Here is a 14959-nt window from a genome sequence, read left to right as displayed (position 1 = left end):
AAGTATAATTTTAAAAAATTAAAACAGTTGAACTCATGGAGATAGAGAATAGAAGGATGATTACCAGAGGCTGGAACGGCTGGGGGAAGGGAGGATGGTAATGGGTACAAAAAATAGTTATAAAGAACAAAAAACAGAAAAACTAGATAAGACCTAGTATTTGCTAGCACAGCAGGGAGACTGTAGTAAAAAATAATTATACATTTAAAAAAAAACTAGGAGTATAACTGGATTGTTTGAAACAAAGAATAAATCCTTGCAGTAATTACCCTGATGTGGTAATTATGCATTGCATGCTGGTATCAAAATATCTTAGGTAACCCATAAGTATATACCTACTATAGATCCACAAAAGTTAAAAATAAAAAAAGAAAATAGGTGTAAGAATCTTGACTAAAATATTAGTAAAAGGAATATAGCCATATGTTGAATAAGTAACATGTCATGACAGGGTAAGGTTTATTTCAGGGATGTACAAATGGTTCAATACTGGGACATCTTAGGGAAAAAAAAAGTATAGATAATAAAATTACCTACAATTGCATAATCCACAAAAAGCTAATGCTAATGTTTTGGTGAATTTTCTCCGTGTGTGTGTGTGTGTGTGTGTGTGTGTGTGATAGTCTTTCTATATGGGAAATTATACTGTTGTACATGCTTATTATTGTCATAACTAGTTCTTCTAAAATGTAGATTATAATGGACATATGCTTTATCATATGATTGTAATTTTAAAAGTCTTATTCTTAAATACTTCAGGTATCTTCAATTTTTCATTACTTCAAATAATAACAATTAAAAATAACTATTTTTAAATACCATTATTTACCATGATAAATAAATTCGCCGTGATGGTGAATGCTTTTATATTTAAATCTTTGTCTGCATCTGATTCTTAGGCCATAGACGTAGATTATTTGTCCTGTGTTTTAGTTGTTTATGTCATGCATGATGGATCCTCTAGTGGACAAAAACAAATTCAGACAATACATTTGTGTGAATTAGGAATATGTTTGGCTGTCAGTAGCGGAAAACTACCCTTAGAGTAACTTACACAAATCAGGATCTGTTTTTCTCCATAGTAAGCAATGTGGAGGCAGGTGGCTGCAGGCATTGGCTCGGTGGCCAGCATTTCTGTGATTTTTTAGAATCTTGCCTTCCAGCTCCAATCATGGTTGCCACTGCTCAACCTCTTCCTAACTTCCTTAGTTGGCATTCAAGTAAAAATGTCAGGAAGACAGACGTTGAGCAATGCCAACCACGACTTCCCTTTAATCAGGAAAAGCAGAAGGCCTCCCAGGCCCTCAGCATACTTTGGCCTGGATCTCACTGGCTAGCACTGGTCACCCGGGCACCCTGGACTGCAGGAGAACTAGAGAAAGCAAGTGTCTCTCCTGGGGCTGGGCTCATTGCTGCTTCCAATAAAAGAAGGACTATGTTACAAGGCAGGTGGGGGAGGAAGGTGATTGGGTAGGCAACCAAAAGTACATGCCTCAAGATTTATTTAACATCCTTAGCATGGAGGATGCATCTATATGCATTATCCCAATCACCCCACTCTTCCCCACACACTTTAGACTGAGATGGGGTAGATTTATGTACCACTTGCTTTCATAAATTTTTCATCAGTTTTGTATAACTTTAAAAAGCTACAGTACTCAAAGAGCATTCATTTCCTGGATGGAGCCATTTAATTTAAGGTAAATAACTGGATTACCTGACTGTTAGCTTCCTCCAATAACTTTAAGTTGTTTTAATGCAGCCATAAGCCTGAGGGAGAAAGCATAAATGAAGTACTGCTTTTAGCTAAAAATTAGGAGAAAACATTTTAATTTCTCCAAGCTATTGCAGACTAATAAATACATGAAAGGAACAACCTGGCAGGATAAATTTGTCTCCTGGGTTATCAAACCATTCTCAGCATCTCACTGTGGAAGAAAATCCAGGGTTTAACTTTGAAATCTCAGTGGTGTGCTTGATGCAAGGAACATCTGAAATATGTGTTGTTATAGCTGGGAAATGGAGAAATTGTTTATGTTAAATAATACTTTGAACTGAAGACATTAAAGAACCAATCACTTGCTTTTTCATTGTTGTTCAGAAGCTGCAGAACAAAACCCCACAAGATTTTCACTTCAAATGAAGGGTTCCTCTATCCTTTGTAGGATTCCAGGGTTCGTTCAATTGCTTTTCCTCAAAAACATCTTTGATCAAAAACATCAGATTAACCTAAATCTCAAAGTTGGTATCTAGTAATTTTCACTTCAACTCAGGGCACTTATATTCACATGGTATAGCTATCCAGAGGCAGGGCAACAGGAAGGAGGCGTGCTGAATATTGTGAAAGGAGCTACAAAGAGAAGAGATTAGAACCTTAAAGTGCACGCATGTACACACGCATGCTCGGAATTCTCATTAATTTTTTATAAGGCAAAATGACCTTTTAGCAACACGTGACTCTTAATATGCAGCATGTTTCACTGTCCTCTTTGCTCAAATGCAATCGTTTTTACTTTCAGGAAGGCGAGATCATGCCAGTCAAATATGAAGAAAATTCTCTTATCTGGGTGGCTGTAGATCAGCCTGTGAAGGACAACAGCTTCTTGAGTTCTAAGGTGTTAGAACTCTGCGGTGACCTTCCTATTTTCTGGCTTAAACCAACCTATCCAAAAGGTAACATTTTAAATTATCTTAAGCTGTTTACAACTTTCCCTGTTCATGCATGTGAGGTTCCTCCAACCCCCTCCACAGGCCTGAGCATGTAACAAGGAGGATAAATCAGGATGCATGTCGCAGTGTCTCAGTAATTAGCATGAGAGATGAAAGAGCAGGAAAATGACAGCCCGTGACTGTTGCAGGGAAGGGAGGGAGCAGTAGGGTTAACAGGAGGCAGATCGGGAAGACAACGCCACGGCATTACTTGCAGCTTTTGTTTATGACACTCCCACTTCTTCCACTCTGCCCCTTAATCTCAGTTGTTTGCACCTTCCAATTTTACATTTTTTTAATTTCCAAGGCATAGAATCAAGGGACTAAGAAACTGTCATACCGCCGAGTCTTTATTGTGTTCAAACCTAGAATTATGGGACAGCCAAAAGCTGCTGTGGGTATTGGCTGAGATTCCTCTCAAGTTCAGAGCTTGAATATTAGCTTCCAAGTCCAGTGAAAATAAATGCAGACTCCCTGGGGTTCACAGCTAGGCTGGAGCATATCTTTGAGCTATTTCTGGGTGATGAAGGGCAGGTGAGCCCGGTGGGCCTCACTCTCCCTCCTGAGTTTCTCCTGTCCCCTGAGTTGTCTCACTATTTCTACTGCAGTCACCACACTGGCCTCCCAAAGGCCTATTTTGTAGCTCTGGTTCAAGTGTGGGAAAAAAAAGGCCTTTCTCCTAGCACAGCTGAGATAGGCTAATCTTTTCTGAAAGATTTTATGGAAGACTAGCAGACAGCAGCATGGAAATAAAGAAAATATAGGCCTTTAAAACCAGTAGGCTTGGTGGGCACACAGGGAAAAAACTGGGCAGTTAGTGTTTAATAGGTACAGTTTCCTTTTTTGCAAGATGTTCTAGATGGTGGTGATGATTACACAGCAATGTGAATATACTTCATGCCACTGAACTGTACACTTAAAAATGGTTAACATGGTAAATTTCGTTATGTATATTTTACAATTTTTAAAAATACCCACCAGGCTTAGGAAGTACAGGTTTCTGATTCTGCCATGACTAACTTATTCTTATGGTTCACAAGTCTCATTCTGTCCCAAAGCTGGAGAAGATGGCTCCTCTCCAGCCTGGGTGAGGCAAATAGGATTCAGTGACAAGCCACTGGCAGTAGCTGCCCGGCACAGTGGGCTGAGAAAGAGCTGGAGACCACATGCCGGCTCAGTAAGAAAGAATTCCAAACTCAGCAGGGGCTGGCTGGCTGAAGGGGGCAGGAGAGGGGCTGCCAAATGGGCTGTGCTGTTGCCATTCCTGCTTTTGCCCCTGTGGGTGGTCACAACTCACAGTTCTATGATGGCTTGCCAAGTTCTGGCTTTCTGTTCCACACCTGCCACCACCTGGGTGGGCCTTCTTACTTTCCGTCACTCATTTGACAGACATTCATGAGGGCCTAGTATGTGCCATAAACTTGTTGTAGGTACTTGAGGTGCATCCGTGAATAGAACAGACAAGAACCCGTGCCCTCAGGGAGTTTTGCATTGTAGCAAGGGGAGACAGTAAACACTAAATTAAAATAAGAAAATTGTATAATATGATACAAGATGCTATGGAAAATACCAGTGCAGGGCCATGGGGTGGGCACTGGCGATCGGAACACAGCATTATTGGCAATGCTAAGACAACTGATAGGATGAGTAATTTCTCACTTGGGGAAAGAGCTTCTTCCCTACATATCCAAGATGTGGCTTGGTCTCTCCCAGCCCAATAGCGTGACCACATTTTAAGTATTCAATCACCACAACATCCATACAAGAATTACACATATTATGTACACAAGAAAAGTGGAAAACACCTCAATGCCCCCAATTAGAAAAGGTAAATGTTGATTATATCCATAAAATGGAATATCATAGATATGAAAAATGGATTCCCCCATCTCTCATAAGTACAGTTATATTTTACAATACAATCAAGAAACTAAGTCCCCCTCTGATGATGCCAGGCTTCCTACCACCTAATTCTAATAAAAGCACCACACTCCAGGGTCCAGCAGCCCATGCCCTTGGATCTTGAAGCCAGCAGGTCATCAGTGTCACACAGGTCAGAAGGGAACGGGGAGAGCTGACACCTGCTGAGCTCTGTGTGTCAGGCATGGTACTAGAGCATTACGCTTTGTCCTCATTTAATCTTTGCCAACAACTGTTGGGGTAACTACTCGTTCCCATTTTATAGATGAAGAAACTAAGGTTCACAGAGATAAGTAATTTGCCTAAGGTCATTTAGTTAGTTAAAAGAAGCAGAATTGTGATCAAATCCAGGTCTCACTGGTGCCTCTCCAACCATGCTATCTGTGGAAGCTACCAGTGGCTTTAAAGCACATCTTAGTTCTCCTAAATAACAAAGCATGATATAATCCTCATCACCTAATAGTTCAGTGCTTATTATATGCAACACACTGCTTAAACCTTTAGACAGATTCTCATTAACCCTATCACTACCCTATGAATTAGATATTATTATTATCCCCATTTTACAGATAACGAAACTGGGGCTCAGAGAGACACCAAAATCCAAGCTGTGTGGTACTTTCTACTTTTTTTTGAGATGGAGTTTCACTCTTGTCACCCAGGCTTGAGTGCCATGGCGCAATCTCGGCTCACTGCAGCCTCCGCCTCCCAGGTTCAAGTGATTCTCCTGTCTCAGCCTCCCGAGTAGCTGGGATTACAGGTGCCTGCCACTGCGCCCGGCTAATTATTGTATTTTTAGTAGAGATGGAGTTTCACCATGTTGACCAGGCTGGTCTCGAACTCCTGACCTCAAGTGATCCGCCTGCCTCGGCCTCCCAAAGTGCTGGGATTACAGGCATGAGCTACTGCTCCTGGCCTGTATTTTGGTTAATTGGCAGCCATGAGCCCTGCTGCAGGACCCATGAGGCTATGTGGTAAACTAGAGCCAGGGAGTTCGCACTGGGCACCTAGCTATGCCACCCATTCTGTGATCTTAGGCAAGTCACTTAGCCTTTCTGAGGTTTGATGCCCTCATATATAAAAGCATTTGCTTTTTCTATCCCATAGGATTTTTCAAAAGAATAAACCAAGATATTTCCCTTGCAAACTGTAAAGCTTTATACTGATATAGTCAATCCATTAGAAATACTTAGGGCTACAATTAACAGAATATTTGATCACAGTGGTTTCAACAAACACAGGTTTATTTTTTTCATATAGCCAGAAGTCTAGAGAGAGGAGGTTTTCGACACTATCAGCTACTCAATGATACCATCAAGTCTCTTTCCAGTTACCATTTTACTACCTGTAGCATGCTGGCTTGTGGTGCCTATCACTTCATAGTCACAAGTTGACTCTCATAACTCCAGATATCACATCTGTGTTCAAGAAAGGAAAAACAAGACAGGGAAGCCTATCTGTCTCCTTTTACCGAGAAAGCAAAAGCTTTCCCAGAAACTGCACTAGCATATTCTGCTGATGTCTCCCTTGTCAGATATGTCTCACCTGGCCACTTCTAATTGCAAAGGAAGCTGGGGAAATGAGTGGTGGTTTATTTTCTCAGCCCCAGTAGTGAAGGCAGACCAAAAGAAAGTGGGGAGGTGGTGCTGAGGTTTGCCAGGCCATCTTACAATGTCGTCCTCAATTAGTATTGCAAAACCAAATTCAGATTATCTGTATGTTTAACTATTAGCCCAAGACTCTAAAATATGCTTTATTATTACAAACATCAGTACAAAAATTTTAAACCACCTGGTTATGCATAAATTTTGATATCCTTTTCTTATGTTTTTCACCCTGATAAACACAGATCTAATTTCCTTAATTATTCAAATAAAGGGATTAATTTACAGAAATTTTTGCAGAAATCCAGAGGGAAAGAAGAGAAGTGGTAAGAAAAATTGTTCCAACTACCACGAAAAGACCACGCAGCGGACCACGGAGCAACCCAGGCGCTGGAAGACTGAATAATGAAACCAGACCCAGTGTTCAAGAGGACTCCCAAGCCTTCAATCCTGATAATCCTTATCATGTGCGTTCCGGTGCTTTTTGACATGATTAGACAAATGCATTAAACAGTGCCAAGGCCAGGCGTGGTGGCTTACGCCTGTAATCCTAGCACTTTGGGAGGCAGGAGTGGGCAGATCACAAGGTCAGGAGTTCGAGGCCAGCCTGGCCAACATGGTGAAACCCTGTCTCTACTAAAGATACAAAAAATTAGCCAGGCATGGTGGCACACGCCTGTAATCCCAGCTACTCCGGAGGCTGAGGCAGGAGAATCGCTTGAACACAGGAGGTGGAGGTTGCAGTGAGCCGAGATTGCGCCACTGCACTTCAGCCTGGGTGACAGGGCGAGACTCCGTCTCAAAAAAAAAAAATAGTGCCGAAATGGTGTTTGTACTTGAGGTTTCAAACGCGCATATAAGTATTCAACTTAGACTTTTATTCAATTATTTTAAAAATACATTTTCATTTGTTGCAAAGTTGTTTTGTTGTTGTTGTTTCACTGCCTGGGAATCGCCTCCCAGGTTCAAGCGATTCTCCTGCCTCAGCCTCCCAAGTAGCTGGGATTACAGGTGCCCACCACCATGCCCAGCTAATTTTTTGTTTTTTGTTTTTTTTTTGTAGAGACAGGGTTTCACTATGTTGGGCAGGCTGTTCTCGAACTCCTGGCCTCAGGTGATCCACCTGCCTTGGCCTCCCACGATGTTGTTGGGATTACAGGTGTGAGCCACCGCGCCCAGCCTTTTGCAAGGTTTATAATTAAGGGTAAGAACACTTAAGCATTACCTCTGTAGTGTAAAATTCTGATTGGCTGGTAACCCTTATTCAGTTGTTTTCTGTGCTCTCCTTTTTTTGAGTCACAGGCATATTCATGAAAACAAATTCATATCAGGAATTTGATTATTTGAAAATGTTTCCTACAGTGCTCCCTGGAGGCAACATATGGAATGGAAGTATTCTCTTTTCCCCTTTATATCCACTTTATTCAACAGGCAGTCATTTAGGCACCTGCTCTTTCCCAGGCTCTGTGCACAGTCAGGACACTGTGCCCTCAGGGGTTCAGTCCAGTTAGAGGATAGAACCACACTTAGATGTAAAACATTTTAGGCTGAAACACTGAAAAGTGATGTTTGTGAGGATGACACGAGGTGTCATCTGCCCTCAGGGGCTCTCAGTCCAGTTAGAGGATAGACCCACACTTAGTTGTAAAACGTTTAGGCTGAAACACTGAAAAGTGATGTTTGTGAGGATGACACGAGGTGCTAAAAACTCAAATCTTCCACCAAATATTTACCATTATACTTTTCAGGGAGTGAAAAAGTAGAATAGGTATTTATTTGTAGCTAGCTTTTAAAATAAAAAATATAGGCTGGGCGCGGTGGCTCACACTTGTAATCCCAGCACTTTGGGAGGCTGAGGTGGGCGGATCACCTGAGGTCAGGAGTTCAAGACCAGCCTGGCCAACATGGTGAAACCCCGTCTCTACTAAAAGTACAAAAAATTAGCCGGCACAGTGACGTGCACCTGTAGTCCCAGCTACTCAGGAGGCTGAGGTAGGAGAATCGCTTGAACCCAGGAGACTGAGGATGCAGTGAGCCAAGATCACACCATTGCACTCCAGCATGGGTGACAGAGCGAGTCTTCAACTAAAAAATAAATTAAAAATACATGCAGAAATTTTTTAAAAACAGTACAAAAGGATATATTATGAAAAGTGTTTCCCTTCCACCCCAGGCACCCTCCCCAAAGCAACCTATTAACAATGACTATTTGTCCAGTTTCTTTGCGTAAGTACACACACACAGACACACACACATACACACACACACTTTTAACACAAAACTTTTATACCTTGCTTTCTTTCCAGTTACAATATTTTGGAGATTGTTTTCCTACATAGTACCTCATTCATTTAATGACTACTATTCATTTAATAGTAACTCATTGTATACATAAATGTACAGAAATTTAGTTACGCTTTCATGGCTATAAATTATTTCCCTGTCTTGCTGTTTGCAAATACTGTTACAGGATACAATCTTGTACATGACTTACAGGATTATGAGGAGTAAATAAAGGTAATGCAGGTGGAGCTCTTTTAGTACAGGGCTTGGGATACACAGGTGAACAGTAACTTTCTCAATATTAGCTATTAGTATTGTGCCTCTTTGTACACACATGGAAGTCTACCTTTAGCATAAATACTGAAGCATGAGTCTACAGCATCAAAGTAGATTTACATTTTAATGGAGGATACCAAATTGCCTTTCAAGGAATTACATCAGCCTTATGTCTGCAAACAGTAATGAAAGGACCCACTTATCATCAAACTTAAAAAAAACTTTCACCAATCTGTTGGGTGTAAATTGTATCTCCTGGTTGTTTATCTTGCTTGTCTTTAATTATGTGTAAGGGTGAGCATCTTTTCATATACTAAGTCATTCGCACGTTTTTCTATGTAGCCTATTCAGTCCGACACTATTTCAGGTGTTGCAAATATATTTCCTAGTTTATCATTTTAAAAATATTTTAGAAAAGCTTGGAGCAAAAAGTATTTTCTAAATAACCAAAGGCTTATCAGAAAATTCAGGATGCCACAATACTTTACTACCTTAGCTTGAAGAAGAATAAAAAGAATCTGAATAGACAAATAAAATTTAATATTGTTTATTTACTAGAGAGCTGGGCTGGCTGAATCTGGCTCAAGGGGTGAGGGCATCAGCCCCTTTATAGACAGGCAGGATATGACTTTGCCTTGGATCCAGTCTTAAGTGACGTGTATCACTTGAAAAACTCCAATTGTATCAATTTTTTGCTTTATTATATGTTGGACTTTAAGCAGAAATGGTTAAAGCATTTATCTCCATGGTCTCAGTCATTCAGTTATTCCTTTAAAAAAATATATCTTAGGGTAACAACATGAGATTTCCTCCCAACCTTTCAATCCTAACTTTGTCAGGCCCTCAGATAAGGAAGTGCCTCAACTGACAGGCCTTTTAACTCTCCCTGCCCCATAATTAATAAATGAGGTTGTTGTCTTTTTGCTGTCCCAGATTAACCTATTCAAGAAATAAGGTAAAGAACAGAGTGAGTCTGATGAATTAAAAAATGAATGCTTTAAGATAATATTTTGATGACATAACTTGAATATAGATTGTATCAGATCATGTTGTTAATTTTGTGATAATGGCAATCTGGTTGTAAATTTAGGAAAATATCCTTATTTGGGGGGGCACATTCTAATGTATTTATGGGAGAAATGTCACAATTCCTCCAATTCTCTTTAAATTCACTTCAGAATTTACTTTAAAATACTAGTTTTGCTTTGATGGGCACATAAATTATTTCCCTATCTTTTGCTATTGCAAGAAGGGGAAAAGCAAATTTGACAATAGGTTAGCAATTGTCCAATCTAGGTGAGTCTATTGGTGTTCAATCTATAATTTTCTCTACTCTCCAGTATGTTTGAAATTTTTTTTTTTTCAAGACAGAGTTTCACTCTTGTTACCCAGGCAGGAGTGCAATGGCACAATCTCAGCTCACTGCAACCTCCACCTCCTGGTTCAGTAGATTCTCCTGCCTCAGCCTCCCGAGTAGCTGGAATTACAGGTGTCCACCACCATACCTGGCTAATTTTTTGTATTTTTAGTAGAGATGGGGTTGGTTTCACCATGTTGGCCAGGCTTGTCTCAAACTCCTGACCTCAGGTGATCCACCCGCCTCGACCTCCCAAAGTGCTGGGATTGCAGGCGTGAGCCACTGCACCTGGCTGAAATTTTTAATAACTCCCACCCCCAACATCCCAAATTAAGATTAAAGACTTTTTGTTTAAACACCAGAATCAGCTAACTTTAGGAAAGAAGCTTAAATTGAATCAAGAATTTAAAGATAAGGGCTTCTTGGGAATGTACTTCAATACCATATTAAAAATAATGCAGAATCTCCACCCTTGGAAGTCCCCAAAAAGGAAAACCAAATATGTAAACCAGGCAGGGTTGGTGGGATGGGAGTTCCTTCCAGTTCTGTAATCTCACCAGCAGTGAAAATGGAGATTTTTACTTCACCAATGTAATCTTGTGTTTATATAACTATACTTACATAAAAAATTAGAAGGTAAAGTTTAAGGCCTTGAATTTTACATGTTTTTGTGGAGTCTTTTCCTGAGACCCCTTTGTCCCTATAGAGATAACATCCCCATCTGTTACTGAAATGAAAGCAGGAGAAAACTAAATGACTTGACAGTGTTCTCAGAGCCAGTGCAACTGGAATTGAAATCTGTCTTTAGCCTAAATTGATGAGTTTCAAAATGTGCTTCTAGAGCCCTGGAAGCTATTACTGCAAGAAGCCACAAGCATTCCACTGACTTAGAATTAGCAGTGGCAGAAATGCTACTTTTTATCATAATGCTTCCTTCTTGCTTTCCTACTTAAAACAAGCTGAGTTACTGAGTGGTAACCATAGTTCATTAAAGGCATGGAGAAACTTCAGGATATCGTTTTAAAAGACAAAACAACTTTCTAGTCAGTGACAGGTGAGGTAGGTGTAGATTCCTTGGTGTCAAAAGGAATTATGAATGACAGCAGGTAAACAAGATCAAACCCTTTACAGCAGATTACACCTTGTAGCAGTGAAAAATTCAGAATCTTCATGCATGCTATGACCTTCTCATTATGCAGTTATCACAAATAATTATCTTTTATTTCACAGCAGCAGGAAGGGGAAAGCATGACATTCGACCCTAGACTGGATCACGAAGGAATCTGTTGTATAGAATGTAGGCGGAGCTACACCCACTGCCAGAAGATCTGTGAACCCCTGGGGGGCTATTACCCATGGCCTTATAATTATCAAGGCTGCCGTTCGGCCTGCAGAGTCATCATGCCATGTAGCTGGTGGGTGGCCCGTATCTTGGGCATGGTGTGAAATCACTTCATGTATCATCTGCTGTAAAATAAGAACTAGCTGAAGAGAAACCAAAGAAGCATTAAGGCAGGTTGATGCTGATGGGACCACAAAATATTTTTACACTCAACCTGAGCGGTTATTCTTGACACTCTTAACAGAATTTTTTTCAATTGTTTTCCAGAACTTTAGTATATGCAAATGTACTGAAAGGGTAGTTCAAGTCTAAAATGCCATAACCCCTTTATTATTTGTTATTTTTTATTTGCATTGCTTTGCCATAAGTCTTCCCTTGCTTGTATCTTCCAAACCTATTTTGAAATAAACATGAAAAATTTACAATCTGCCAAAAATCTCAATTGTACACTTGAGCTCCTTTTAAGTCATGATGAAAATAAGTCATTGTTATTTGTACAGAATTCCTCAACTGTTCTTAATCTTTTTTGCTCTTCCTCTTGTAAATGTGCCCCCAGAATTCCCAGATAAAAACACACATAAAAAGGAAAGGATATATAATGGAATCTACCTAAAAGTGAACATTTTTAGCCTCAATCTGGAAGCTCATGGGGAATTATTTGAGTGCACTGGCATGTGACCTGTGTTAAGAGTCACCTCCAGGGAAACAGCACTAGGATAAAGAAAAATGCAGTCAAAGATAAATCAGACTTCTGGGGAGGAAGGACTTTACTGACATTCTGAAAAGCAGGTCTTCACACTTTTCTCAATCTGTTTTCAGTAAGTGGTCACTGGGCATGAAGAAGCATAATGATTTTTACCTTTGTAGTACAAATCAGGCTGCGGCTGTAGTCCAATTACCAATAAGTTACTCTCCTAGTTACAGGGCTGACAGTGTTGCTTGGCAGATACAGCTGAGGAGGAATAGCTTATTTATGTATAATGACATAAAGTCTCTCAGGAACAAGGACTGTCTTTAGAAATTGAAATATTAGATCAAGAGGATGAGCAGGTATTTTATATTTTTGACATTTCAGTTTTGCATCCCACAGTTTGAGAGATAAACAACTTTCCTAAGGAAAATAGAAGTTTTCCAAAACACAGGATTCTGAGATGACAGAAAGGTCTTACTTAATGCCATGATCTCACTACACTCTCATATTCAGAATATACTTTATTATTGTGTATTCCACAGTAAATCCCTAATACTGGTGTTTTCCAATTAAAGTCTATAAAATGATACAGAATTTTAAAAACCTGGTTTTCAGGTGAACACTCAGATCCCTCCATTTAATGAAATACACAGCAAGCCTAGGTCTCTAGAGAAAAGAGATGAAGGAAAGACACCGTAATGGCATGTAATGGTCACACTGTTCTCAGGAAGCAGCTACTTCCTGCAGTTATGAATTCTACGTTTAGTCTTTAAAACTGTTGTTACTCTATTAACAAAAGAAACATGCGTCACTGGTTCTGCATATCATCTCCCACCCCCATGACTCAGCAACCTGTACTGGGTTCTAAAAGTAAACAGAATGATTTAGTGATCCCAGCCCAGAAGAGCATATGGTCTTATGAGAGATAGATAATCAGGGTTCAGCACACCAGACAAAGCCTTGATAAAGATGGAAGCAATGGGCTTCTTGGAGAATGCCTACTCTCTAGATTTTCAAGGATGAGCAGGAGTTAGCCAAGTGAAGGTGACAGAAGATTTGCATTCCAGGCAGAGGGAGTTTGAGTAAGACCAGAGGTGTGAAGTGAAGCTGCATGGTACAAGCAGGAAAACAGCATTCAGGTCGGGGTAGGAAATACCAAGATGAAAATGTAGGCAGAAGCTTTAAGTTGCATGTTAATTTGGGGGATTTCGTGTGTGTGTGTGTGTGTGTGTGCGCGCATGTTAATTTGGGAATTTTGTGTGTGTGTGTGAGAGAGAGAGAGAAGTAGGGAACCAACGAAAAGTTGCAGGCAAGGAGGGAGCTGGTTAAGTTTTCACCTTAAGATGAATCCCCCTTGGTAGCTTCCCATGTGAAAACTGAACAGGTGCCATACACGCCAAAGAGGCATCTTAATAAGGACAGCAGGTCATAAGGGAAGGCTGCCTTTTGAAAAGATGCTCCCTTTCAAAGCTTCATAATTAGATGAAAATATAGGAGGTGGGTAATTTACTTCTAACTGGCCAACGGATTATGTTGTGTTATGAAACGTCACTAAATACCCAAGGACATCAATTTAACAAAAAAAATCAGGGTGATTTAAGAACAGGAAAAATTCAAGGTTGGATTAAGGATAGGAATGACAAAGGAGACTTAAATTGTATTCAAGGATGAAAACAAGGGTCTACTTTGAAAGAGAAGTGGACAGATGAACATTCAATAAAGGAAGAGGGCAACAGGGAAGAATTACAAATTTCTTCACAACTTGGTACTAATTTCTCAAATTACTTTTAACCAGGCCAGTCTAAAAGTTGCAAATACAGCCCAGTTTGCTGTGCTGAATCTTGACTGAAATGTTAGTATGTGTGTATAGACTTATGTGTATTACTGGTACTTTATTACAGATACTCATTTAATTCTCAGCAGTGGTACAAACCAATCCTGATGGAACATCTCAAGTTAGATTTCAAGGTCCTAGTTTGACTCGAAATGGAAGGAAAAATGTGACAGCTGCCATTTAGTCAGCACATGGAAAATGTTTTCGTTTTCTGGCTGCAAAAACTTGTGTGTTTTTACACCCCCCCCTTCTACCAGCACCTCAAATAACTGTGACACTAAAAAAGTAGATATAATACTAAGAATAACCACTTAACCCACTCGACAGTTTCTTACATCAGATTTTATTATACTGAAATACAAGCTACATTTTTACAAAATAGAAATTCTGTGTGAGTGGATTGACTTAATTTTATTTCTGTATAAGCTAAATATGTTGATCTGTTTTATGAACGTGTATTTTATAAAAATGGTCACAATATATTTTTTAAGTTAACTGATTTATTGAGGGAGGAGGAGGAGAGTTGACCAAAGTCTACATGCATAGACAGTCCTAAAAGTATATCTCAAACATGAAGATGTAAATTTGAGAGTTAATGATACAAATTTCAGCAAAAACATTTTACAGGCAGAGTGTTTTGGTGTTTATAAAAGCTGAACTCCTTTTGAAGGGCTTTTGTACAAATATGCATGCTCATATACTACATGCATATATAGGTGTGCTTCATTTTGAGAAAGTCCAGTATAATACTAGCATCAAATTTACAAAACAGGTTTAGTGTTGACTAACTGAAGAACTCACTACAGGTTTTACTTCAATTGCTTACATTCAGAAGTATTCAATTTACAAATTTTAGGTACTTACTGTGTAAGGTAAGTACATCTATACATAAATACTTTTATGCAGGTATAATATAAACACAGCAAATAGCTGAGGCTATTTT

General features: G+C 39.7%; 1 protein-coding gene across 4 annotated transcripts in view; it reads left to right on the top strand.

The window, feature by feature from the left end:
- Positions 1–11927, top strand: part of CNMD (chondromodulin) — a 36462-nt gene extending 24535 nt beyond the window's left edge. The window contains exons 5-7 of one of the 4 annotated variants that reach the window (XM_054446917.2): positions 2520–2673; positions 6534–6700; positions 11383–11927. In XM_054446917.2, the coding sequence (XP_054302892.2) occupies positions 2520–2673; positions 6534–6700; positions 11383–11595 (534 nt within the window). In that variant the 3' untranslated portion in view covers positions 11596–11927. Of the gene's footprint in view, positions 1–2519; positions 2674–6521; positions 6701–11379 lie in introns of all 4 variants that reach the window. The other 3 variants (XM_054446916.2, XM_054446915.2, XM_054446914.2) reach the window with 3 other exon arrangements.
- Positions 11928–14959: the final 3032 nt, after the last annotated feature.

This window comes from Pongo pygmaeus, chromosome 14, assembly GCF_028885625.2.
Source record: "Pongo pygmaeus isolate AG05252 chromosome 14, NHGRI_mPonPyg2-v2.0_pri, whole genome shotgun sequence".
In the NCBI taxonomy this organism is placed as follows: Eukaryota; Metazoa; Chordata; class Mammalia; order Primates; family Hominidae; genus Pongo; species Pongo pygmaeus.
This window is presented reverse-complemented; position numbering and strand designations above follow the sequence as displayed.